Source organism: Schistocerca americana, chromosome 5, assembly GCF_021461395.2.
Source record: "Schistocerca americana isolate TAMUIC-IGC-003095 chromosome 5, iqSchAmer2.1, whole genome shotgun sequence".
Classification (NCBI taxonomy): domain Eukaryota; kingdom Metazoa; phylum Arthropoda; class Insecta; order Orthoptera; family Acrididae; genus Schistocerca; species Schistocerca americana.
The window spans coordinates 450,554,569-450,579,980 of NC_060123.1; the positions used below are offsets into that span (position 1 = coordinate 450,554,569).

At 39.2% G+C, this 25,412-nt stretch overlaps 1 protein-coding gene across 6 annotated transcripts in view; it reads right to left on the minus strand.

Moving 5' to 3' along the window:
* The window catches only part of LOC124615414 (neuroglian), a 92,357-nt gene that overhangs the window by 63,905 nt on the left and 3,040 nt on the right, over nucleotides 1-25,412 (minus strand). For all 6 annotated transcript variants that reach the window (XM_047143284.1, XM_047143285.1, XM_047143281.1 and 3 more), the window contains exons 3-7: nucleotides 13,871-14,000; nucleotides 10,362-10,477; nucleotides 9,455-9,648; nucleotides 3,634-3,773; nucleotides 181-342 (exon numbers count right to left, since the gene is read on the minus strand). In XM_047143284.1, the coding sequence (XP_046999240.1) occupies nucleotides 181-342; nucleotides 3,634-3,773; nucleotides 9,455-9,648; nucleotides 10,362-10,477; nucleotides 13,871-14,000 (742 nt within the window). The remainder of the gene's footprint in view (nucleotides 1-180; nucleotides 343-3,633; nucleotides 3,774-9,454; nucleotides 9,649-10,361; nucleotides 10,478-13,870; nucleotides 14,001-25,412) is intronic.

Consider the following 25,412-nt stretch of genomic DNA (forward strand, 5'->3'; position numbering starts at 1 on the left):
GCCAGGAGGAGCCACTGGGTCAGAAACCTTGCACATTTTCTAACTTCTGTGTGTATTTTCCACTGGAGTATAAGTACTACAATTCCACATGAGCCCGTACACTTGGCACCACATCCAATTCTGTAATGAACAAAAACTGTATGAAACAAGCTTAGAAGTATATACTGCTGCAATACTTACGTTCCACCAAATATACAATACATTTCAACTTTCTTCCCTCTGAAAGCCACCTCATTCTTTCTTGTCACATACTGCTTCACTGGTGGGTGCCTGTTCTGGGCAGCTGAAGAGCCCGTCAGTTCCACATTCAGCATGACACGATTTCCTAATTTGTATTCATTCCTAAAAAAGAAAAAAGTGAACCACACTGAATTCTTGAACAAAAGTTACACAATGTCAGACGATATCTTCCATTTTCTGTGTGGTACAAAACAATTATTGTGGTAGCAATGATACTCAACAGCCAAGACAAAAGAAATTTTCAATAGGTTCTAGCTTTACATGTGGTTTTCATGAACTGAGATGATGGAAGGATAATACAGCCAATGTAAAAAGGCATCAAAAGTTAAGGAAAGCTTTTTAACAACAAATACAGGTGACACTTGATATGCTGTCAAAACATTAATAGAAAGTAATGTACTTCTGAACACTTACTTTCACTTTAGCTTAAAAAGAAACACTCTTTATACATTATATGTAGTGGAACAGCCTCGTAAACTAACCAACCTCTTTATACACAAAGTGTTTACCCCCCACCCTCTCTCTGTCCGACATATGTAAATGATTTGTTACAGGGTTATGATTGCACATTAAGTGGTGGTTATTCTAGAATAGAAAATGTGAGTCAAGTCTCCAAATCACTGAAAGGCAAAGTCACATCATCTACAAGCAGACAACACTTAGTAAGACACAGTGGTATTTTATTCAGCTTAATGACGGCTTTTGTGAGAAACCAGTTTCTGGAACCAACTGAATGAAAACTGTTGACACAGGCGGTTTTACTTTTGCTTATTGATAAATATTGATTGAGTAATTCATTCTTTCTTTTCAAGAGAAACTAGTCTGTATTTTTCTGTCAGATAAATCACGTATTCATTGTTTCAACTGAAACTATTCTTTAGTGTTTTACCTGACTGAACTACCCAGTCAATCTTCTGAGTGAAAACAGACTGTAGTACTTTCATTAGTTGAACTAAAGCAGTGGAATACAAATGGAATACACATAACCCCCCCCCCCAAAATTGGGTTCCTTTACCCCCCCCCCCCCCCCACCACCACCACCACCACCACCACCACCACCAAGAGTGTGTGAAGATATCTCGGATGGTACACCAAAGTTAAATTAACCATTACACAAAATCATTTAATTATGAACTGAATATAATACTTCTACTACTACTTTTCATCACTTAAAACTGATTAATATATTTCTATGGTTAAGTTGTTCCTTTCAGATACAATTAACATTTAACTAATTAAGCTGATGTATCCTCTTGGGTACAAAATTGAGCATAAATGTTCCTAGGGGTACACGAAGAAGGAATGTTGCCGACTTTTAGTGTTCTCCCTTTCACTGAAAAGATGGGGTGATGTTCATCAATTAAAAAAACCGAAGAATCTAGCCCTATTTTTGCGGAAAGTAAAATTTTTGTACAAACAATTACATTACCAGCTATATCTATGTACAAGGGTCGTAACTTTACTAGTGGCAACTATTACAACTTATACAAAACAGATACAAGTTTCAAAGTTGTACTGTTCTTAAAAGTAGTCACCAGCGTTATGTATAACCCACTGCCAGCAATGTGAGAATCATATATTACCCTTAGCAGTACCAGTTGTGTTGATAGTTCAAGTGGAGTCGACCATTGCCCACCAGATCTCAATAATAGTTGAGAAGAGAATGCCATAAAGTGCTTCCTTTATCTTACAAATCACGTTGATGTCACAAGGACTGAACTCCAGAGAATGCCCAGTGTGGCACCGCACTTACCAGCCCCATCAATCGCAAAACTCAGCCACAATTGCGACATTCGTGCCCAGCCCTCATCCTGCTAAATGACAGCCAGGTCCTGCAAAAAGTGTCACCGCTTCTTTCTCTAAGTTGTTCATTTTTGGAACACGGCCTGCATAGAGAAACAAGCAGTGACACTTCCTGCACAGATTCTTCGATTCTCTTCTTTTCCAGTTTTCCACAGTGCACGATTCACTTCCATACAATGCTGTCCTCCAAACTTAAATCCACATTGCCTAAATTAATGCTGATGTTTGATACTAGTAGGCTGCTTCTGGCCAGGAATGCCTTCTTTGGCTTCGTCTGCTTTTTATGTCATCCTTACTTCGCTGTCATATGTTTTTGTGTTAGTTCCTTCATTCGTCGACTTCGTGGCCCCCAATTTTGATGGTTTTCCATTGATCTCATGTCTGCTACTCCTTGTTGCTGTCATTTTCTCCAGTTTACTCTCAATCCCTATTCTGTGCTAAGTAGGCTGTTCATTTCACTCATTATGTCCTGTACATCTTCCTCATTTTCACAGAGTATAGCAGAGTCACCAGAGAATTTTATCACTGATATCCCTCTGATCATTAAACAGACTTGAGTCACTTAAAAAGGTTGTTTCCATCATACAGCTTGATCTTCCAGCATTGGAGTCACTCACTGATGACATCTACATTTTCTCCCTTCACTAACGATAAACAACTTTAAAAGCAAACTTGCTATTTTCAGAGTTGTGTTTTCCATTTCCACTGACATTCATGCGCACAATGGAACTACACTCCATTTTGCACTGTTCTACACTGTGCATTTGTGTGCAAGATGGCACAACACTCTTACAATGAAACACTGCCCTGCGATAAAAGTCTAATATCAATCAGAAGTTGACTGGCACATTTTCTTCATCAATGCGCACACTTAGCAGTTATTAATTGTTTGATGCGGTAAACTCATCCTTGTCTAAACATATTTATTGCCCCATAAAATCAGTTGTTCCATATTTTTCTGGAACTTTTGATGCAACATGCCTTCTTCACTGCAACTTGTACTTCACCTGTGATCACTCATTTACTCCGTTGTCTTAAAACCAAATTCTTAAAACAAAAAAATTTTTCTATTATTTTCTTGCTTATTTTTTGATGGCATTTCTGTTTGACAAAATCTCTTTTTTTTCATAGTATTACATCAAATTTTCTTAGTATAGCAGAACATGCTGCCTTTCTCACAGAACTAACAATACTTGCTGTGAGCATTTGCTTCTTTTACTTGGGTACACATTTACAAATTACGCTACCCTCAGCATAATTGTCCTGCTACTGTACCTTTCACACTGTCAATCTATGTAGAACTTCCACATTTAATTATTAAACCTCTCTCCATGCTGTTAATGACATGAACAACATACGGTGAAGCCTGTCCCTGAAGATATTTTCCACCACTGGTTTCCTATTGATAGAGTGAAACAGAATGAACAACATTAGACTTGAACATAGCTGTACTTGGTCATGTCATCAATTCAGTTACCACTTAAATCACACTTCAGTTGGTTCAGTCAGGAACCAAGTACATTTGTTTGCTGACAGTAAATGGCCCATGCTTTGAACAGCATACTGACAATCATTTTGAAGAAAACTCACCTGAAAAATGATGTTGCAGCACAAGCATACATGAAGTCATCACTTGCATCCTGACGTGTCACATTTGAAAACCACAGGTTTCCTTCTGGGTCAAGAGTCATACGAGAGTTATTGATGCTTTTAATACCACCATCATTATTCTAAAGGAAAAAAGAAAAATTACATGTAATAAATAATCATTTGACTGCAAATGCAAGTCCAAACAAACCAATTTCTATTCAGGTCAGACTTTTTTCCTGCCATCACATGCCACAAAGAATTTACATGAATTTTCAGAAGAAACTAATTAAAAATGCTACATCATGCACCTCACACATCATTTTTATCTTTATTGTTGATTTATATATTAAACACATCTCAAAAAACATAAGTGTATCAATAAACGCCTACATAATAACTAAAAACTGTTAACCCATTACCAGGCAGGTATTTGCAAAGGAAAAGTAAAAAAAGACCTGCACAAATGAGTGACGCAGCAGAACCGATATAGCCGCTATCCCAAAGCAGATTAAAATTGCTGACACAAATGGAGACTGGAAGACCTGACTACATTGTTTTTACACATAACATTTCACATATTTCATGGGCACATCCTTCAATCCCACAATCCTCGAGGCCACTATCTCTGTTATCCCTTGCCTCACACCTACTTCCAGCCCTGCCCCATGAGCTTAATTTAATTCTTCCTACATTCATACCCTTCTCTCCGCAGTCTCCTCCTTCCTGTATTATATTTCCCTCTCCCAATCCACTCCTTCATGTGCACTGTGTGATGTGCACAGCTCCCCTGTGTCCATGGCCAGAAGAAGTCAATGTCACATTCCTATCCTGTGCACCCTCTGCTTCCCCCTCCCAAGTGTCAGTCACTCTTTGCCAATGCTGCCTCCCACTCCTCTTCTCTTACCCTCTGCATAAAACACAACCCCTTACTCCATCTGGAATTGCAGAGCTGGCATAATGTAGTCAGCCAGAACACTTTAAAACCGTGCAGGTTTCAGCTGTTGCCCATTACACTCCAGCAGTGCAGCATGTTGCTTATTTAGCTTTTTCTGATTTTTCTCCGTAGTTTAATTCTTAAATTCCATGTGTGTTTTTCTATTTAACAGGTGTAATCTTGCATTTTTGTAACTGTAAAACATAGATTCAATCAGTCTGTAACACAGTTGTAACTTCTTTTGAACAGCCAGCTGCACAGCTCAATAAGGCATCAGTCTACATTGACGACATATCAGGAGGACAACAAATTGCTTATTTAGGTTTCTCTGTATGCTTTTATGGTTTAATTTTTAAATTAGTTGTGCTGGGATGGATAGGATATGTGCATGCTGCATGAGGATGCAGGACGACTTGTTACAGTTCTTGAACAGCTGAAGGTGCTTTTGGTTACAGTCAACCATCTTCAGAGTGCTCCCTTGGGGTGTAGCAATAGCGGAGAATTTTTCACACTGCACGGATCATCTCAAGTGTCACTTATTTTGTTCACAGTAACTGCTGCTGGGGCACCTTCCAATGTACCAACACAGTGCATCTGCCCTCACAGCAGGGTGAGTGGTGGGTGGTAACATGTTTGCATCACTCGAGGCCGAGGGTCAATGTGGAGGTTGGCTGTCTGGCCTCACTCATTCACCCTCTGAGGGGACAAGTGGCCGCTCCTTCAGCAAGGTCCAAGCAGGTAAACAGGAGGAGGGATTTGCTAGTTATTTGGTGCTCCAACTTTAGGTGTATTATGGAGCTCCTTAAGTAAATAACATTCAGGACCGGAAAGAAATCCCAAGGGCACTTAGTATGTCTGCTGGAGGGGCTCATCCCAATTGTGCAGCTATCGAGCATATAGCGTGCAGCTGTCTACAAGTAGTGGCATTTGGAGCCGAGTGTAGTGTCCCAACCAAAGGCTTCCCTGAATCTGTGGCGGTCTTGGTTGCAGTTCTCTGGATCTGCTTTACTGGGTGGAGATTTGTAGGACCCCTCCTAACAGGATAGGGTCCACTACCCAAAGGAAGCAGCTACAAAGGAAGCAACTACTCAGGTAGCAGAGTACTTGTGGAGCGCACATGGTTTCTTAAAACCACTAATTTGAGGTAATTTGATGAATAATTTGAGGTATTTTGATGAACACTCTCCAGTCGACAAGCACATAGTGAAATCAGGCCATGTTCAGACTAAAGACCCTTCAACAGTCAAACTTTTGTCAGTGAATTGCTGAAGTATTTGTAACAATGTTCCCAAATTTACTGCCCTTTAGGAAATTTGTCAGACTCAAATTATTTTGGGATTGAGGGCTGGCTAAAACTCAAAGTAGAAATCTCTGAAATATTTAGTGTGTCACTGAATTATGTCAGAGGAAAAGACGAGAGGCCATAGGAGAGGGAGTGCTCACTGTAGCGACAAAAATATGAGTGACACTGTGGAGTTATCTGGACATGTACAACAGGTCTAGCTGAAATTAAGTTAATTACTGGATAGTTTTACTGGCCATTCAATTCCACCATGACAGTTTCAGAGTCATTCAAAGGAAATCTACACTCAGTAGTGCAGAAATACCCAGATCAAGCAATATTAGATTGAGACAACTTTAACTATAGACTGGTATATCTATGGATTCATTGCAGCGGGTACAGACAGGCTGTCTTGGTAAGTACTTTTGGACACGTTTTCCTAAAAGATGTCTTGGGCATATAGTTTGAGAGCCCACACACTATGAAAATATTTTAGAACTTGTAGCTACACAGGCCTGACCTTATCGAAAACGTCAATAAAGACAAATGGATTAGTGATAAAGATATAACAGTGACATTATTTACCAAAGTTAATAATATAAACAAGAAGGTTAGGTGAGTATGTTTACTAGAGAGAGCAGGTAGGCAGTTGTTAGCATCCCACTTAACCAATGAATGGATACGATTTAGTTCCACTATAATGGATGTAGAGGAATTATGGGTGACGCTTAAAGGGATCGTATATCACATTCTGGCGAACTACCCGCCGAGCAAGTGGATTACAGACAGAAATTCGGAAGATGCTGAGGAAGCAAGACTGTTGCACTCTCGGTTCAAAACAGAAGGCACATATGACAAAGGCAAAAGTTAGTAGAGATTCACACTTCTGTAAAAAGATCAATATAACTACTACCAGCGTCATACCTTATCAAATATCTTGCAGAGAACCCGAGAAAATCCTGGTCCTATACAAAATCACTAAATGGATTTAAGGTGTCTATCCAGTCAGTTGAAGAGTATGGTGTGGCAATAGAGGCTAGTGAAGGAAATGTGAAGTTTTAAATTTTGATTTCATGTTATCACTTTGGAGAGCAAGCCGGGCTGCAACTTTGTGTTAAAAAGACCTTGCCCAAGTACAGATCACGTCACAATTTTCTCGATGCGTGAACCACCTATCACTTGAAAACTGGACTCATTTTGTATGAGAACAATGTACAAAGATCTCGTGACCTACCCCTTAACTGGTGCTGCCTTCTGTTGTCAATTTCTAGAATTATTTCAAAAGAAATATTAGCGAAAGTAACAGCTGCTGTCATGAATGGCCGACTCAATATGATCGCATTGACATAATTTCATGTTTGTCCCAGTTAGGATTCGCATTCTGCTGTGATTGTGCTACAAATACGTCATGTCTGTTGAGTGAGCAAGAAATTTTGGAAGAAAGAAATTGCTCAGTAACTTACCTCACACATTTTAGTTGGGAGGATAATTATAATTTCTATTGTCTGTCTTCGTTCCTTGACAACCTCAACAACTTCTCTCCCATCTGCTTCACTTGGTCCTCCTCAATCCAGCATGCCACCTTCCTAGATGTTTACATTCTCTTCTCTGATGGCTCAATCCACACCTGTGTCCACATTAAACCTACCAACTGTACCTGCATTTTGACAGCTGTCATCCCTTTCACCAAAAAAAATCCCTCCCTTACAGCCTGGGTATCTGGGGATGGTATATCTGCAGTGACAAAAACTCCCTTGCTCAATATGCCAAGGGTCTCACCAAGGCCTTCCAGACAGGAACTATCTCCCAGACTTAGTCCACAAACAGATCTCCTGTGCCATTTGCCCTCACAACCACAAGCCTCCCACCACCCCCATAAACTAGCCACAAAGGAGTACCCCTTCGGCACCTAGTACCACCCCGAACTGGAACAACTGGACCACATCCTTCGCCATGGATTTGGTTACCCATCATTGTGCCCTGAAATGAGGGACATCCTATCCGAGATACTTCCCACCTCTCCTAAATTGGTGTTCCATCACCCACCCAACCTCCACAACATCCTAGTCCATCCCTATCCCACTCCAATCAGAAATCCCTTGCCACAAGCATTATATCCCTGTGCAAGACCCAGGTGCAAAACCTGACCAATCCACCCACCCAGCACTTCCTATTCCAGTACTGGTTCATCCTACCCCATAAGGGGCCAAGCCACCTTTTACAGCAGCCATGTCATTTACCAGCTCTGCTGCAATCATTGCACAGCTTTTTATGTTAGTATGACTAGCACCCAGCTGTCCATCAGGATGAACAGCCACCGTTAAACTGTGGCCAAGAGCACAGTAGACCATCCTGTGGGACAACATGCAACTGAACTAACACGCTTGATTTCAATGGCTGCTTCACTACCCGAGCTATCTGGATCCTTCGCTCCATCATCAGCTTTTCTGAGCTGCACGGATGGGAGTTATACTTACAACCATTCTCCACTCACGTAATTATCCTGGCCTCAACCTATGATAATAATGTAACATACTGTCCCCATACCCTCCACCCAACAGTTTCCACCTTCTATATCCTATCTTCTCCTCCCCATTCTCATCTCCCATCCTGTTTATTTGTAACCCTCCGTCACTGTATCCGCCCATCTCTACCCGTTCCTCTCCTTTTTTTGTTCCTTTTTTCCCCACCTCCATGGCTCACAACTGCCTGTTGCTGCACCTGTTGAGTCTAGTCCCTACGCACTCTTATCGGACAGCATTTGTCTGTCCCCCACCCGTACACTATTATCACTATCCCTTTCCCTTCCCCTCCCATTCCAGATTGCTGCTTGCGTCTTACATGACGCTGCATTAACGCCTGAGATGATGGAGTTGGCGGCCATGCGTGCGTAAGGTGTGCATGCATGCTTGCTTGCTTGCTTGCTTGTGTGTGTGTGTGTGTGTGTGTGTGTGTGTGTCCTCTCTTTACTAACAAAGGCTTTGGCCGAAAGGTACATTTCACTGCCTTCTAATCGTGCCTGTCTGCAACATGACATGTCATCTTTACGGTAAGTAGCAATCTATCTTTTTCTACATTGTTGACATTCCTACCTGGAATTTCCATTATTGCAGTTACTTATTTCATACTGTAGGACCTATTACCTTAAAAATTTCAGTTATTATAATACACATAAAAATCTGAAATGGAGAATGATAAAAATCAATGCACACCATACAAGCTGACAGAACCAAAACTGGCATAAAGAGCTCAGCAGTTTTTGAAATAACAAGCATTTCCTCAAATAATGGAGAACTGAAAATAATAAATACACAGCGAGAAAGAGCCCATTTTAAATTATTGTGGCAGCAAAAGGAGAAAGATTACGAATAATACAAGTAAAATTATCATTGCCTAGAAATCATAAGCACAAACAAGAAGTAATTGAGAAATAAACTATGGCAAACATATGTAGAAAGATTATCACAGTTTTGGTCCATTAAAACAAAATCATTACAAAATTACACATTGGATCATAAGCATCTGACTTGTGTCATTTTCATTAAAAATACGTATTTGTATGACTTAAGTATGTTGTATAAAAAATTTCTGGAATGCAAACACACCTGTATCAGCCAATATACATTTGGTTTTGGCCATCCATCAGGAGGATGGCAGGTGAGTTTAAAAGGGTCTCCCTCCTGCGCAGTAACAGAAATTGGTGGCTCGTCTTTAAAAGAATTAAGCTCTGCTTTCCGCACAAAAACTGAGTTTGATGTAGCTGTGCCCCATTCATTCTCAGCGAAGCACTGATACTGACCTGTATTCAGATGAGATGAGATAAAACATACATAGCAATGACTCTGCAATTATAATTTTAAAATTTGACTTATAGCCAACACACCACAAATTTAAATCATCTTCACACCTCCTAATGTCCTAAAAAATTATATTTATTTGGTCATGAATCAGCTTTTGGCTTCTTTGGTCACCATCAGTGTCCACTGCATGTCACAAAAGTAAGTAAAATGACATGAAACTTGTACAGATATTATTAACACAGAAGATACAAAAATTATGACATGTATAATGTTTGCACAGGAAAGTACTACATGTTTTTTTCTCATGCAGAAATAACAGAATTAACTACAAAAGGGAACAAAAAGCTTTGTTCATGTAGACACACAACGTCTGCACATCAATCAAATTTACCTACCTTACTGGCACAAATTTCCATTATTCTCTGGAGAGAGTATATGTGTTAACCTTGGTATAACTGAGCTTTCTTCTTAAAGCCTTTTCTCTGATAACTGTGACAATGTTTGCTACTTTGTTTCTTGATAAATATTATTTGGAACAGATGCTGATCACATGAGATATTTATGTGATTTCCAGTATCATATGAAAACTTTGTTTTGGTCATCACTGAAGACATAATTCTACTTTGACGAAAATATCAAAATACTAAGCAACACATTTCTGACAGACATGTTAATGTACCCAATTCAACGAGTACATACACAACACACATACCTAGATCTTCATCTCTGGGTGATGTTATAACCAGGGTGCCCCTTCCAGGCTGCTGTGAGATTCTATTATCATAAGCCTGCCAGTTGAAATGTTTTCCATTCTTGATCCATCGATACCTATAAAGTGTTGATCATCACATAAATAGTATTTTAATTTCAATTAAATAATGAGAAAACTGTCTTGCCAGTTTCTTAGTATATATCATTCACCAAATGGATTACTCAATCTACTGGTCGATACTTTCAGAGTAACTTATCTCTAAAAATACTTCATAAAAAAACTGCAAATAAACTTGCAATCTTAATGTATTTTCTATGTCTGTGTAAGGTGGATAATTCAGTTTCGTTGCAAAACGTTGTTGCCCCAAGACTACGTAACTTATTTTTACAGTACTCAAAATAATTTTTTTCTAGGAACAATGCAAAGTTTCCAAACTCATGTAGATAAAACTCTTCTATATATTACTGTTTATGAAAACCAATGTGCACTCCATGACAAAGAAAGTAAGGCTCTCAAAAAATAATGTCAATTTTTATGTAACTTGGCACATGCATACGCACATACACACCAACTCACACCACTGGCAGGTATGTAAATTATTTAAGAGTTGCAACACTCTGTGATAGAATGGCAACCAGAGTGCTGTTATCAGGCCTGGTTACATAATGGGTGTGGATTATGTCAGATATTTAGTGACCACTGAAAGACAAGCAGACACTGTGTACTCAAGGGAGACAGCATTATCAGCACCTGGCAGAATTTGAAAGCAGTTTTATAGTGGGTCTCCATTTGGCTGGCTGGTAGAATCGTGCAGTATTCACAGTTGCGGGATACTCGGATGTGACAGTGGTTTAGTGTTGGCCTGAATGGAAATATGAGAGCAGGCATACTCCCTGTCAAAGTTCCAGTTAGCTACAAGGGAGGAGTACCATATTGTGGAACAAGCACATTGTAACCCCTTCACCTTTGCAATTGCCATACAAAAACAAGTACTGGACTCCTCGCAACATTCTGTATCATCCTACGTCATTGGTAGGAAACCAGCAACTGTGTGGAGGCTACTATTATCCCATGCGGAAGCTACAGTTAACACAAAAACACAAACTGCTGTCTTTGGAATGGTACCATGACAAGGAAGCAGTGACTGCTGATGGATGGCATCACATTGTGTTCAGCGATGAAACACAGTTCTGCTCTACCATGGATGACCAACATCTGGGAGTATGGTAGCGACCTAAGTACAGGTAATTTTCTTCTACTGTTTGGGAGACAAACAGCAGTGTTACTCACAGTATCATAGTGTGGAGAGCAATCAAGCACAACTTTTGGGCACAGCTGGTAGAGAACAACAGAGCTCTGTCAGTGCAACAGTATGTCAGAGACATCCTGCATCCTCATGTGCTGCCCCTCTTGTGACAGTATGATGGGGTGCTACTTTTCAACAGGGCAATGCCTTTTCATTCAGGGCACGGCCTCTCTGAAATGTCTGCATGATACTGAGGAATTCCCACTGACAGCAAGATCCCCAGACCGAGTGTGTGGGGCTAGCTCAGTCATCAACTCCATCTCACTGCCTGTAGCCAGGATATCAATGACCAGTTACAAAAGTTGTGGGCCAGCCCACCTCAGGAAAGGTTACAAAAGCTTTTATGGCACCATTCCCAACCGAATTAGTGCATGCATCCAGGTCAGGGGGTGCATCATCATAGCGATAAGCAAGCTCATACTGCCAATTTCTTTATAAATTTAACTCAACATTGTAAGCATTCAAATAACATCACATACCCTCTCGACCTGTGAAGTTTCATTTTGCTTCCTCCTCCCCTTCTGGGGGCTTCACTTTATATTTGTATTTCCTCACAAATCACACACATCGATGCTACAAACCTTGTTCATACTGTTTTACGCAAATAAATTTGCAAAACACTATAGAGAGAATGTACTGTCTTATGAATGCTGAGTGGTGAAAGAGAAAAACCACATGAAACTACAAAATAATACTGATTTTCCAACAATTCTGTTATCACTGAAATACATGTACTACAGTAATAGTGTTAAATGAGCTATGTAAACGTGACAATACAGGGGTGTATCAAAAAGAATCATCCAATTTGGCACGACTATATTTCTGAAACTAATAAACATATACAATGATTTTTTGAGGAATGGGAAACTCGAAGTTTCTCCCCCCCCCCCCCTCCTCCCCCACCCCCTGTACCTCTTCATAGTTAGGCCTACAGCTTTCACAGCTGCCGTAATGTGATTTCTCAGTTCATTCATTGTTGGTAACAGAGGGACATAAACAGAGTCTTTTGTAAACTCCCACAAAAAAATCACATACAGCCAGCTCCGGTGACCTTGCAGGCCAGCAATGTAGGGGTGAATCATTTGGTCCAGTGTGACCAATCCAGCATTCAATAATTGTTTGATTTAAAAATTCCTGCACTTCCACATGCCAGTGTGGTGGTGCCCCATACCGTCGGCAAATGAAGTCGTTTGAATCAGTCTCGAACTGTGGGAAAATGTTCTCATGTGTATCCAGATATGTGTTGTCGGCAAAGAAAAATGGACCACGCACCTTTTCCCCTGAAACTGCACAAAACACATTAAATTTTGGAAAGTCCCTCTCATGTTGTACAACTTCACGTGATTGTTTTGTACCCCATATTCTCACATTATGACTGTTCACCTTTCCCTTTAAATGGAATGTTGCTTGTTCACTACACACTAAGCACGGAAGAAAACTATCATCCTCCATCTTGCCAAGAATGAAATTACAGAACTCCACACGTTGCTGTTTGTCACCTTCATGAAGAGCTTGGCTTGCAATAGCGGAATTTTGTATGGTTTGATCTGTAAACATCAACGCAGACGGACATCGGGGGGCATTGTAGGTGACAAGCTACACAATGAACAGATTTCTGCAGAGTCCTTGTGAAACTATGTCAGATGCATTCAATGTCTGCATCAGACACTCGGGGATGGTTCGGTGATTTGCCTTTACACAAACAACCTGTTTCTCAGAATTGTTTATGCCATCGTTTAATGATCTGTACTGTAGGAGGATCCCACCATACCTAGTACGAAAGTCATGCTGAAAGTTATTACTGACCCACACTGCACAAAATGAAGAACATAAAATGTTTTCTGTTGTCCTGACACCATTTTTACTAGAACTGAAGTGGGCACACAGTGCTGCTGCCGAGTGGGAACTATGTAAAACTTGAGAGTTTGCTCTTTCCAACACATTGTTCACGCACATATCTCAAATAACATAATAGTTATGATTTTTTAAATCGGGTGATTCTTTTTGATATACCCTATACACCTAGAATTAGTTATGAACGTTGGTATTTACAACCAAGGGATGAAATTGTCACCCATCTTGTGTGAAATACTTGTATCATACAATATGGCTACAGGTAGGTTTAACGCAAAAGGGTGGATGAAAGATGGGAAGGGAAGGAAACGAAAGAGACAAAAGTGGAAAGTACAATGTGCAAACTTACTTAGGTGCTGGTTCACCTTCAGCTTCACACTCTATGATGAAAGGCTTATCATTTTCATTTTGTTGTTGAGCTACCTGAAATAGTAGCTCATCTGTTGGCGGTTGTTTAATGATTTGTGGTGGGGACTGAACTGGAATAAAACACAATTTACAATGTTAAATGTATTTATTGTGTTAATACTTAATTTAAAACAACAGTAAATAGATACATTATAATTTTTTAACACTTTAAACTCAACATTTTTGTCACTGTTTTCATTATGTATTTGCATTGTCTAAGAGGATGAAAATGCATGCTTTTTTTTTGGTAATCACGAAAATAGCTAGGCAGTGAAATTCCAATTGGGAAAAATATAACTTCTTGCTTTATATGCTATGTTTCTAAAAACATCTGGTCATAGAAAAGAATATCCTTTTCTCAACTGCTGTTTATGACAACATGCATATGTGTTGGGCAACTGTCTTCTAGTAAAATCCATTTGTCATTTACTTACCTAATAGAAATCTTTTAAATTATGGTGTAACTTGTTTTTACAGTGAAATTTTTAAGATCCGTGATGAGGTCTTCAATTTCCCAATGAAAACCTATTTAAATAACGAGTTCAGAGATTAAAAACATTTACTTGCAGTTTCTGACTCCTGAGCCTAGTTTAGCAGAATATATACATTACACTAGATGAATGTTACGTATATATGGAATCATTTAGATGTGTTGCTGTGTACAGGTTTGTTTGGTACAAAACACATCAATTCCAAAAGGAGGCACTTACTTCACACTGTCAGATATTCTTGCCTAAAACTGCAAAGTGGCTTGCAGTGTACAGATTTGGAAGGAGAATTTTACAAAATTCAGGACAAAGTAAGAAACACACAGTCACGGTTCTAAAATATCCGTAATGGATAAGCATAATCTGTTGATACCACACCAGGTAATTAGAACAATGCGCAAATTTCGGCAATGTAAACTTAGATGAACCTGAAAGGGTTCGAAAACCAGTTCATGTAATAAAGCATCATTATTGAAAAAAAGTGACTGGTTGCAGTTGTGTATAACTTATTTACATTTTAATGATATGAATATAATAGGGAAACATTCCACGCAGGAAAAATATATTTAAAAACAAAGATGATGTGACTTACCATACGAAAGCGCTGGCAGGTCGATAGAAACACAAACAAACACAAACATACACACAAAATTCAAGCTTCCGCAACTAACTGTTGCCTCATCAGGAGAGAGGGAAGGAGAGGGAAAGACGAAAGGATGTGGGTTTTAAGGGAGAGGGTAAGGAGTCATTCCAATCCCGGGAGCGGAAAGACTTACCTTAAGGGGAAAAAAGAGGTATACACTCGCACACACACACACATATCCTGTGTTTGTTGCGGAAGCTTGAATTTTGTGTGTATGTATGTGTCTGTTTGTGTTTGTATCGACCTGCCAGCGCTTTCGTATGGTAAGTCACATCATCTTTGTTTTTAAACTTATTTACATTTGTTTTTTATGTTTGTTTGCGCAGCCACTTTCTGCAGCAGCTGTTGCAATCCATCTTGTGTGATCATTCTGAGCACTGGTGTTATTTCCATTTCTTGTCAAAGGTTGGCAATGCTCACAACTATCCAGAAAAACAAATGTACTCTGATAAACACTGTGCTGAATGAGGAATATATGTACGGTAACTGCAATTATATTTCTAAAGGAATGTGAAGTGGAAAAAATGCCAATGTAACATAAGAAAAAATACTTTCAAAACCACTGAAAAATTGACAAATGTGAGTACAAGCTTTTTTTCAACCTCAGCCTTCGCTAACAATGAACGAAAAGCTGTCATTTGCAGAATATGTGAACAAGAGGCTGAAACACCACAAGTAAATTGCACACCAGCTTCATAAAGAAACACTGTTTTTAATCTATAAAAACCAAAATGTAAAAACAACCAGTATCATGTACCCATATTTCCAGAATGACTACAGAAGATACTTTGTAAATAAAAGCAAAACACACCTAAGCAAAACACACCTGGTGTAAAATACTCTAATTCATTGCAGTAAACTCAAGACATAGAAACCAATAATAACTGCAATTTTTTTTGTTTTGTCAAAAAATTCATGGCCCCAAGATACAGCCACAAAATGTTGGCACCTCAATTGAAAAATTTCATGTGCAATTTTTGGTAAAATGTTACCATATTCTACGTCTGAAACAGTTCAAAATATTACAATGCATTATATTTTATTTGAAAGATGACTTTTCTTGATTAAAATTATACCCTGGGTTTGTAAATACAGTGGAACATCGCTTCACAAGCACCTCCCATAAAGCACAATTCGCATAACATGCAAAACATATGTACTGCAGTCCGGCTTTAGCACTCTTTCTGCTACCATCTTAGTGCAGCTTATTATCACACATTTTTCTAAACTTGTGTTCACACAGTGATTTCTGTGTGCAAATTTTAATAACTTTCTTAGAAATGTCTCCAAAGATAAAAGCCGTAAGACGACAACCATATGAGACAGAAAATGACCTTAGAAATGAAACTTAAAATTATTGAAAAATGCTAACATGACGAAAGCGTTGCTGATTTAGCACGCACAATTGGTCTACATCAACTACTTGCATTATTCTCAAGGACAAGACTGAGGAGATAGGTGCATGAAAGAGAGTATCTAAGCAACGGTTTCGCATTCTGGATTATGTCAAAAGGTTGCTCCTTACATGTATAAAAGAAAAGCAACTGCAAGGTGACCCATTAATGAGAACTTCATTTGTGAGAAGGCGAGAATGATTTCTGCCGAACTTGTTAAGAAGGTGCCAGGATCATCAGTGGCTGAAGAAGTGTTTGAGGGAAGTCGTGGGTGGTTTGACAAGTTTAAGAGAAGAACCGGCATCCACAGTGTTGTGTGACATGGCCATGCAATAAGCTCCGACACAAAAGTAGCAGAGAACTCCATAAGCCACTTCAAGATGCTCATAGATTCTGAGGGTTATCTGCTGCATCAGGTTTTTAATTGTGATGAGATGTGTCTATTCCGGAAAAAGGTGCCAAAGTGTACCTTTATAACAACAGAGGAGAATGCAATGCCTGGTCACAAGCCAAAGAAAGACCATAGCATACTGCTATTCCGTGCCAATGCAGGTGGCGACTTCAAAATTAAACCACTGCTTGTGTACCATTCAGAAACTCCATGAGCCTTCAAGAAATGTAAAGTCCAGAAGAGCAGGTTAAATGTGATGTGGAGGTCCAGCAACAAGGTTTGACTGACACGTGATCTTTTTTGTGATTGAATCAATGAAGTATTTAGTCCTTTGGTAAAAAAAAATATTTGCTTGAGATGACTCTGCCACTCCATGTCTTGCTTGTAATGGACAATGCTCCTGCCCATTCTCCTGGACTACAAGACCACTTTCTTGAAGAATTTCAATTCATCAAGATCCAATTTCTACGTCCCAACACCATTCCGTTACTCCAGCCTATGGATTAGCAGAGTACTTCTAACTTTAAGAAGCTCTTCACTAAGGCATTTTTTGAGCATTACTTTGAGTTGACTGAGGCTACCAATCTCACTCTCAGAGAGTTTTGGAGATTTCACTTCAACATTGTTGCCTGCATCGCGATGATAGATATGGCGAGGGAAAGGGGTTACCAAGAGAACTCTCACTTCTGCTTGGAAGCAGCTTTGGCTGGACTGCGTTGTTGAATTTGACTCTGAGGCATTTGAATAAGTACCTGTGGAGCCAGTAGCGAAATAGATTTTGTCTTTGGCCAAGAGCATAGAACTAGAAGTGGATAACAATGAGATTGACGAGCTTGTGAGAGATCTCAGCCAACAAATGACCACCAAAGAGCTTATGGAGGTGCAGTGTTTTTCACAGTAGGAAGTTGTGGAGAGGAGGAGCAGGAGGAGGAGGAGGAGGAGGCAGTAACAGTAAAGCAGCAATCTTCCAGTGCAATAAGAGAAATGCTGAAAGAATGGGAATCGGTTGCGTCATCACTGAAAATCATAACCCCAATAAAGCAATGACTATGGTTGGTACAAATTTATTTGACGATAATGCTGTGTCGCATTTTTGCCAAGTGTTAAACCATCTGCAGCAACAAATGACTATAGGTTGCTTGTTGTTGTTGTGGTCTTCAGTCCTGAGACTGGTTTGATGCAGCTAATCTATCCTGCGCAAGCTTCTTCATCTCCCAGTACCTACTGCAACCCACATCCTTCTGAATCTGCTTAGTGTATTCATCTCTTGGTCTCCCTCTACGATTTTTACCCTCCACGCTGCCCTCCAATGCTAAATTTGTGATCCCTTGATGCCTCAGGACATGTCCTACCAACTGATCCCTTCTTCTAGTCAAGTTGTGCCACAAACTTCTCTTCTCCCCAATCCTATTCAATACCTCCTCATTAGTTACATGATCTACCCACCTAATCTTCAACATTCTTCTGTAGCACCACATTTCAAAAGCTTCTATTCCCTTCTTGCTCAAACTATTTATTCTCCAAGTTTCACTTCCATACATGGCTACACTCCATACAAATACTTTCAGAAAATACTTCCTGATGCTTAAATCTATACTCAATGTTAACAAATTTCTCTTCTTCAGAAACACTTTCCTTGCCATTGCCAGTCTACATTTTATATCCTCTCTATTTCGACCATCATCAGTTATTTTTCTCCCCAAATAGCAAAACTCCTTTACTACTTTAAGTGTCTCATTTCCTAATCTAATTCCCACAGCATCACCCAACTTAATTCGACTACATTCCATTATCCTCGTTTTGCTTTTGTTGATGTTCATGTTCATGTTATATTTTCCTTTCAAGACACTGTCCATTCCGTTCAACTGCTCTTCCAAGTCCTTTGCTGTCTCTGACAGAATTACAATGTCATCGGCGAACCTCAAAGTTTTTATTTCTTCTCTCTGGATTTTAATACCTACTCCAAATTTTTCTTTTGTTTCCTTTACTGCTTGCTCAAGCTTCCTAATAAAACAAAAAGAATTAGTTACGTATTATGAATAATAAAGTACATAATAGACCTAAAAACAAAGATGATATGACTTACCAAACGAAAGCGCTGGCACATCGACAGACACACAAACAAACACAAACATACACACAAAATTCAAGCTTTCGCAACAAACTGTTGCCTCATCAGGACGGAGGGAAGGAGAGGGAAAGACGAAAAGATGTGGGTTTTAAGGGAGAGGGTAAGGAGTCATTCCAATCCCAGGAGCGGAAAGACTTACCTTAGGGGGAAAAAAGGACAGGTATACACTCGCACACACACTCATATCCATCCGCACATACACAGACACAAGCAGACATTTGTAAAGGCCTTTACAAATGTCTGCTTGTGTCTGTGTATGTGTGGATGGATATGAGTGTGTGTGCGCGAGTGTCTTTACAAATGTCTGCTTGTGTCTGTGTATGTGCGGATGGATATGAGTGTGTGTGCGAGTGTATACCTGTCCGTTTTTCCCCCTAAGGTAAGTCTTTCCGCTCCCGGGATTGGAATGACTCCTTACCCTCTCCCTTAAAACCCACATCCTTTCGTCTTTCCCTCTCCTTCGCTCTTTCCTGATGAGGCAACAGTTTGTTGCGAAAGCTTGAATTTTGTGTGTATGTTTGTGTGTCTATCGACGTGCCAGCGCTTTCGTTTGGTAAGTCACATCATCTTTGTTTTTAGGTATATTTTTCCCATGTGGAATGTTTCCCTCTATTAATTCAAAGTACATAATAGTGCATGTATAATTTTCTTTGAATACATGGCATAAATATGATAAAACTTTTAGTACCTTTTCTGAATGGAATGCTTTATCTTATTTTACATTTATTTATATAGGATAAATTTTTTCACACTACGAGAAAGATTCTGAAACGAATTATGCTCACTATGCGAGGTTCCAACTGTATGTGTATGTTCTATTGCTGCTGCTATCTATTTTTATTTTATTATAATTTTCTTAAGCAGCTCTTGGACCAATGTCGTAGAATAAAAATGATAAAAGAAATTTGGAAATTGTTAACTGTCGAGTTATCCAGGGCTGGTTTCAAAAAAACATTCTTCCACAACAGCGACTTAGAACCCAAAATGACCACTGCTAACTGTGGTAACTCCTCTATAGAAATTTTACAGTTGTCTGTGGTGCCCCTTTCAGCTTGGCACCCCAAGCAGTGGCTTGTGTCGCTTGGGCCTTAAAGCGGCCCTGGAGTGATCCCATAACCCTTTCAAAGAAAATTGTTTTCCTCCACATTCCATTGTCATCAAAATACATGATGCTGACAATGCAAGAAATGTGAGGACTGCAAAAGGAGTGGTTAGAAAACCAGATCCTTATTGTAGTCATCTTGCTCCAAAGTACATGTTCATATGACACAGTCATTTTATATGGAAATACGTGAGGCTGTTCTCACAAAAGAGACACCATTGCAGAAGGGGGGGAAAAAAAAACCATGGCCTACGATATTAAAGAAACTGTTGTGATGTATAAGATTCAATATTTAACATATCAGTTGGAAGATCAAAATTTTACACACTAGTCTAAGTGGGTTGTTCCATATCCACCTAGAGATGTCTACATATCTGTGTATTGCAGAAATTTTGAACCTGGTGTGGGAACTTTGAAGAACTTATTTCAAGCCTTGACATACAAATCTTACAACATGAAAAGTTGTTAATAGTATGTGATGTATAGTGAAAGACTTGTTTGTTTCTGGTATGTGGTACTTCCTTGGAGGACTGCATTGTTATATATATATATATCAGCTGTGAATCAAATGAAATTATCATGAACTATATGCTACTACATGGACCAACTGTTGGATATATTTGTATTAACAATACCACCAGAAATCATTTCCAATTTGTGATGTTTTAAAGATAGTTGGAGCCCCAGTTCAATAGCATTTATTAGCAAAGGAAGGTACCAACTCAGCTGAAAAACATGAAGTTCAGTGGTCTGCTCATTACTGTTATAAGTGTAGTACACTACAATGCTATTGTTTGGAACCTGTATGTTTATACATTTTGAAAGCTTTTCGTATGTTTGAAATACGTCTCTATTAGGTAGCCAATCTTTAAGAAGTATTGAAACACTGTTTCAGAATAGACTAGACCTTGATTTCATGAGTCCAATATATGAGAATAAGAGAGCAGAAACTGATTTAATGTGCGACAAAAATTTTCAGTTGTTTGTAAAACTTGTTAAACTTAAAAGTGGGATTTCACCTTTTCAGGAAATTCTGTACTGAACAAAACTGATCAAAAGTTAAACGAATCAATTTTTGGGACTGGCATTTTTTGGGTGGAGGTGGACAAGGGGAGGAGGACTGAACTCCATTAAAAAATTGGACTGGTGCAGCAAAATAACTGATGATGGTTTGAGGTGAGGGGCATTTGACATCACGGTCATCAGTGCCCTGACAAAAAGTCAGCATGCTAATCTCATGGGTGGAGAAGAAGGCTGTCCCCACATGAGGAGCAGTTTATAAAGTATTAAAGTCTGCCTCCCTTCCCCACCAGTTTAGGGATGAGGCCTGATAGTTCACAAAATTTCACTGCTCTTGTAGCACTGGAATCAGCATCTGTGAGGATGGTGGGCAGATCTCCATTGAGACTGAGAGCTCCCTAATATTAGTAAATAGGGCACACATTGCCACGATATGCTGAACTGAAAGTGGCACGCCACAAACTTTAAACTGCCGGAGGAGGAAGCCATGTGTTAGAAGGCTATGTCCGATTCGCAGCCTAGTTAGTAGAACCTCCTTCCAGTGGCAAGGCTGACATGAAGTCCACCATACCATTGTGGTCAATTTGAGCGACTGCAGCCATTCAGTCTCCCACTGATGCATGATGCACAGAATAACTGAGGGTACCTTAATCAGAAAAGTATCTTTCAAATAAAGAGCAACAAAACATTCCATAAACAGAGCATTTTAATGTTTTATGCATCTGACAAGAAAATCACCAAAGGCTTCATCTGTGGCCCATATCTCTAGGAGAAGAATTTTTTTTTTGGCGAGAAAGAAAGGTTTTTTACATTTTCCTGAATTCAAATGTACGCTAAATTTAATACAATCTGATACTACATAGGCAAGGTTTTTTCTTCCTTTGTTTGCCTGAATGCATACAGGCTATGCTGTTTATTTTTTCTGAACTGTACGAACAACTATTTACAAATTAGCCCACTTGACTCAGAAAAATACGTTCCAACAAACTTCTGCAGCAGACTGAATGCATGCCCAAAATCACACAGCAATGTGGATGAAGTTAAACTTATTCACCTGTTCAGCAACTTTGAATAGTTACAGTAACTACTGGAGAAAATGCTTCAAGATTATTTGTAAATCCAGATAAAAGGTACCAAAAATCAAGAAAATATGGAGTTAATATGTCAAAAAATGTATGAAAATTAAAGCAGATAAAGAACTCTCAAATTGTATGGGTGCTAAAGCATTTATGAATTAAATAGGAATAGGAAGAATATCTGCTATTCAATCTTTCCCATCACTCATCCTCCATAAAACCATATCTTGTCAATGCCAACACACACACACACACACACACACACACACACACCACCTTTCTCTGTCTAGCTTTGATGAAGAAAATTACTTCCTTCAAAAATGATAAATGAAACTATTTTGGCATTATAACAATTTCATTTCCATTTTCTAAGAGGGGCATCATCTATGTCCACTGGCTGAAGATTTTCTGTCATGTGGATAAATCATATAACAATTTTATAACTTCTCTACATGTATGTGCTGTTGTGTACTTTAGGTGATTAACTTAACAAGACACATATAATATATTCTATAGCTTATTAATATTAAGCAAGCAACTGAAACACACAATTCCACGAACACTATGGTTCTACAATCCCATAAAGGGCACAAACAAGGCAGTCCTGAGTAAAATATATTTTTGTTATTCACAATTGAGCACTGATAACTGTACTCGGTATTACCAACCATAAATTTTAATTTTCTTACATTTAGAGGACGTAAGAAAGCATTATTAGCACTAATTGGAAATGGAGAAAAATGCATTTGCTGGCCAAAATTAAATATTCTGTTTTGCTCTCAAAGACATTCTTAGCAAGGCAACATCAGCAAATCTACACAAATTTGGGAGGAGGGCATCAAAACAGCAGTACACCCATTTCTCCCCCTTCCTCTACATTTTTCCCCCTATGTTCTCTCAAACCTGAATGTAAAATCATTACCCAGAATAAGCCTCAAATGAGTTCTGTTCTCTGAAAAGATTTCTTATAAAGGAAAATTCCAAGCACAATATAACTACTTGTTACATTAGAACTGAAACCAATATCTTCTTTTTGTATGCAATCCTTTGCCATTCAAATGGTACAATGATGCCCATGACAGCTATTCCCTACGTTCGAGCTCACTTTCGGCACCAATTTCTACACTTCACAGAAGTTTCATTTCACATGCTGCTGCAGAACAAAATATTCAATCTGGAACTCACCACTCACGAAGGAAGTCAGGAAATTGCAACCCTCTGCACTTTTACAAGCTTTACTACCTTCAGCTATACGCATCCATACTGCTCCTGAATGTATTCTAATGTAATCCATTCATTTTTCATTTGAGCGTCATCCATGTCTTTTCTTATTTATCAGGATCTACTAACCCCCCTCTCCCACCTGTGCACACATAACAGCTAATCTAAAATGCACTGCTTGGATGTTAAATGACTGGAATAAAGCAGCAAAGTATGTTAGTGCCAAAGATTTGCTTCACTACAAGTATTTGTTAAGAATATAGCAACAAGCTGTGATGTGTGCAGTGTGGCATAATCAACAAATAGGTATCAATGGATAATTCGCTGCACTGACTACCTCACCTTGCTACACTGTCACTAAAGCTAAGCCGACTGCAGGTTCAGAAATTGCAAAGTTCCTTGAAAAAGACATCATTTCAAAGCACACAGCACCCCCTTTGGTGATCTCTGATCATGGGTAAGTTTTTCAGTTGACATTAGTATCACAAGTAATTTCACATAGTGTCATCTCCCACAGAATGACAACCTGCCTGCCATCCATACTGGAAGACATGTTCTCTGTGTCCATTGTTGTTGAACAGAGAGGCTGGGGTACAACAACGCCTGTTATGGCATTCGCATATAACAAACTGAAGCAAGAGACTACAGACTTCACACCACTCTTCGTGCTTCATGTTTATGGCACCAAAACAACATTGGATACACTGTTCCCATTTGAAACAGATGATAATGCCTCATCACTGGAATCACAAAGGCAAGGCAGCTTGCTCGCAAACAGACCTTGGATGCCCAAGAGAGGCAAAGAGTGCTAATGACAAGCATCGGCAAGTGAGATACAGTCCACAAGACTTGGTACAGATTTTTAAGCCTGTGGAGAAACTGAGACTATTGAAAAAGTTCCTGTATTGTATCCTTCTTCACTTCTTGGACATCATATATGTAGTCAAGGATTTTATGACCTTTCATCAAGAAGACAAAAGCACAGAGATGTCAACTACACTCTCAGTATGAAGCCCCATTACCATCTAGAGGCACAGGTTGATGATGCGAGGTTCAAGAAAATTGAAGACCCAGACGATGATCGCAAAGCTTCGATGCTCACCACAGTGAAGGGGATGTGACAACATGACCAGAATGCAAGAATCTGCCAGTGTCACTATACTGAGTATCGCTGACAATATCCTGATCCAAGCTTTGAAACAGTGGGTCACTACTTCTCTAGGAGAGGAAGCATTGTCATGAGCTGTGGTGGTATATGTAGTGTGAGGTAACAGTTATATCGCTGGCTGGCATGCTGCAGATCACCAGTTCAAACCCAACCACAAGCAACTGCCTGTTATTTAGTATTTATCAGTTCTGGAAGATTCTTGAAATATGTTATGTTTACATTGTTTGCATATTCTGGAATATTCAAAATACATATCAACACCAGCATTCTGTAATATTCAAAGCTTGAATAAATAGCTGCATTCCCTATCCAGGTGGTTTGGTCTATTCTGGCTGTACACTGGTATTGGTAATAAACATACTTTCCGTACTAAGTGTTGTACTTCACTGACAACCCTGCCTTCAGATCTGTACATGATTACGATTTCAACATGACAATATCTACAGAAAGGAAGTACAAAAATCGAAGACCAAAAACAGAGCAGTCATTCAACAAGTCCTCAATTCTTGTAATGACACAGTTTTGCACAGCCAATAGGAGGATTGTTTAAGATACACACTGAGAGGCAAGGAAAGAGGTAATGTATTTTAAATGCTTGCAGTAAAACTATTCAATATTCTTTACAGGTTTTCTTAACATCTGTCACCATAGCTTTGACCTTTTGTTTGTTATTTGTTTGGAAAGAAGACTGTGCATCCAGACTGATAACTACAGTTTGGACACTACTTGGTAAAGACATTGAATATAACTAACAGCAAGTGTTTTACTGGAACTAAGACTGAGGTGAATTAATTATCTGCAGCATAGCCCAAGATCTAGGTTGGATTGAAATGTTCCAATAGTTTGGTT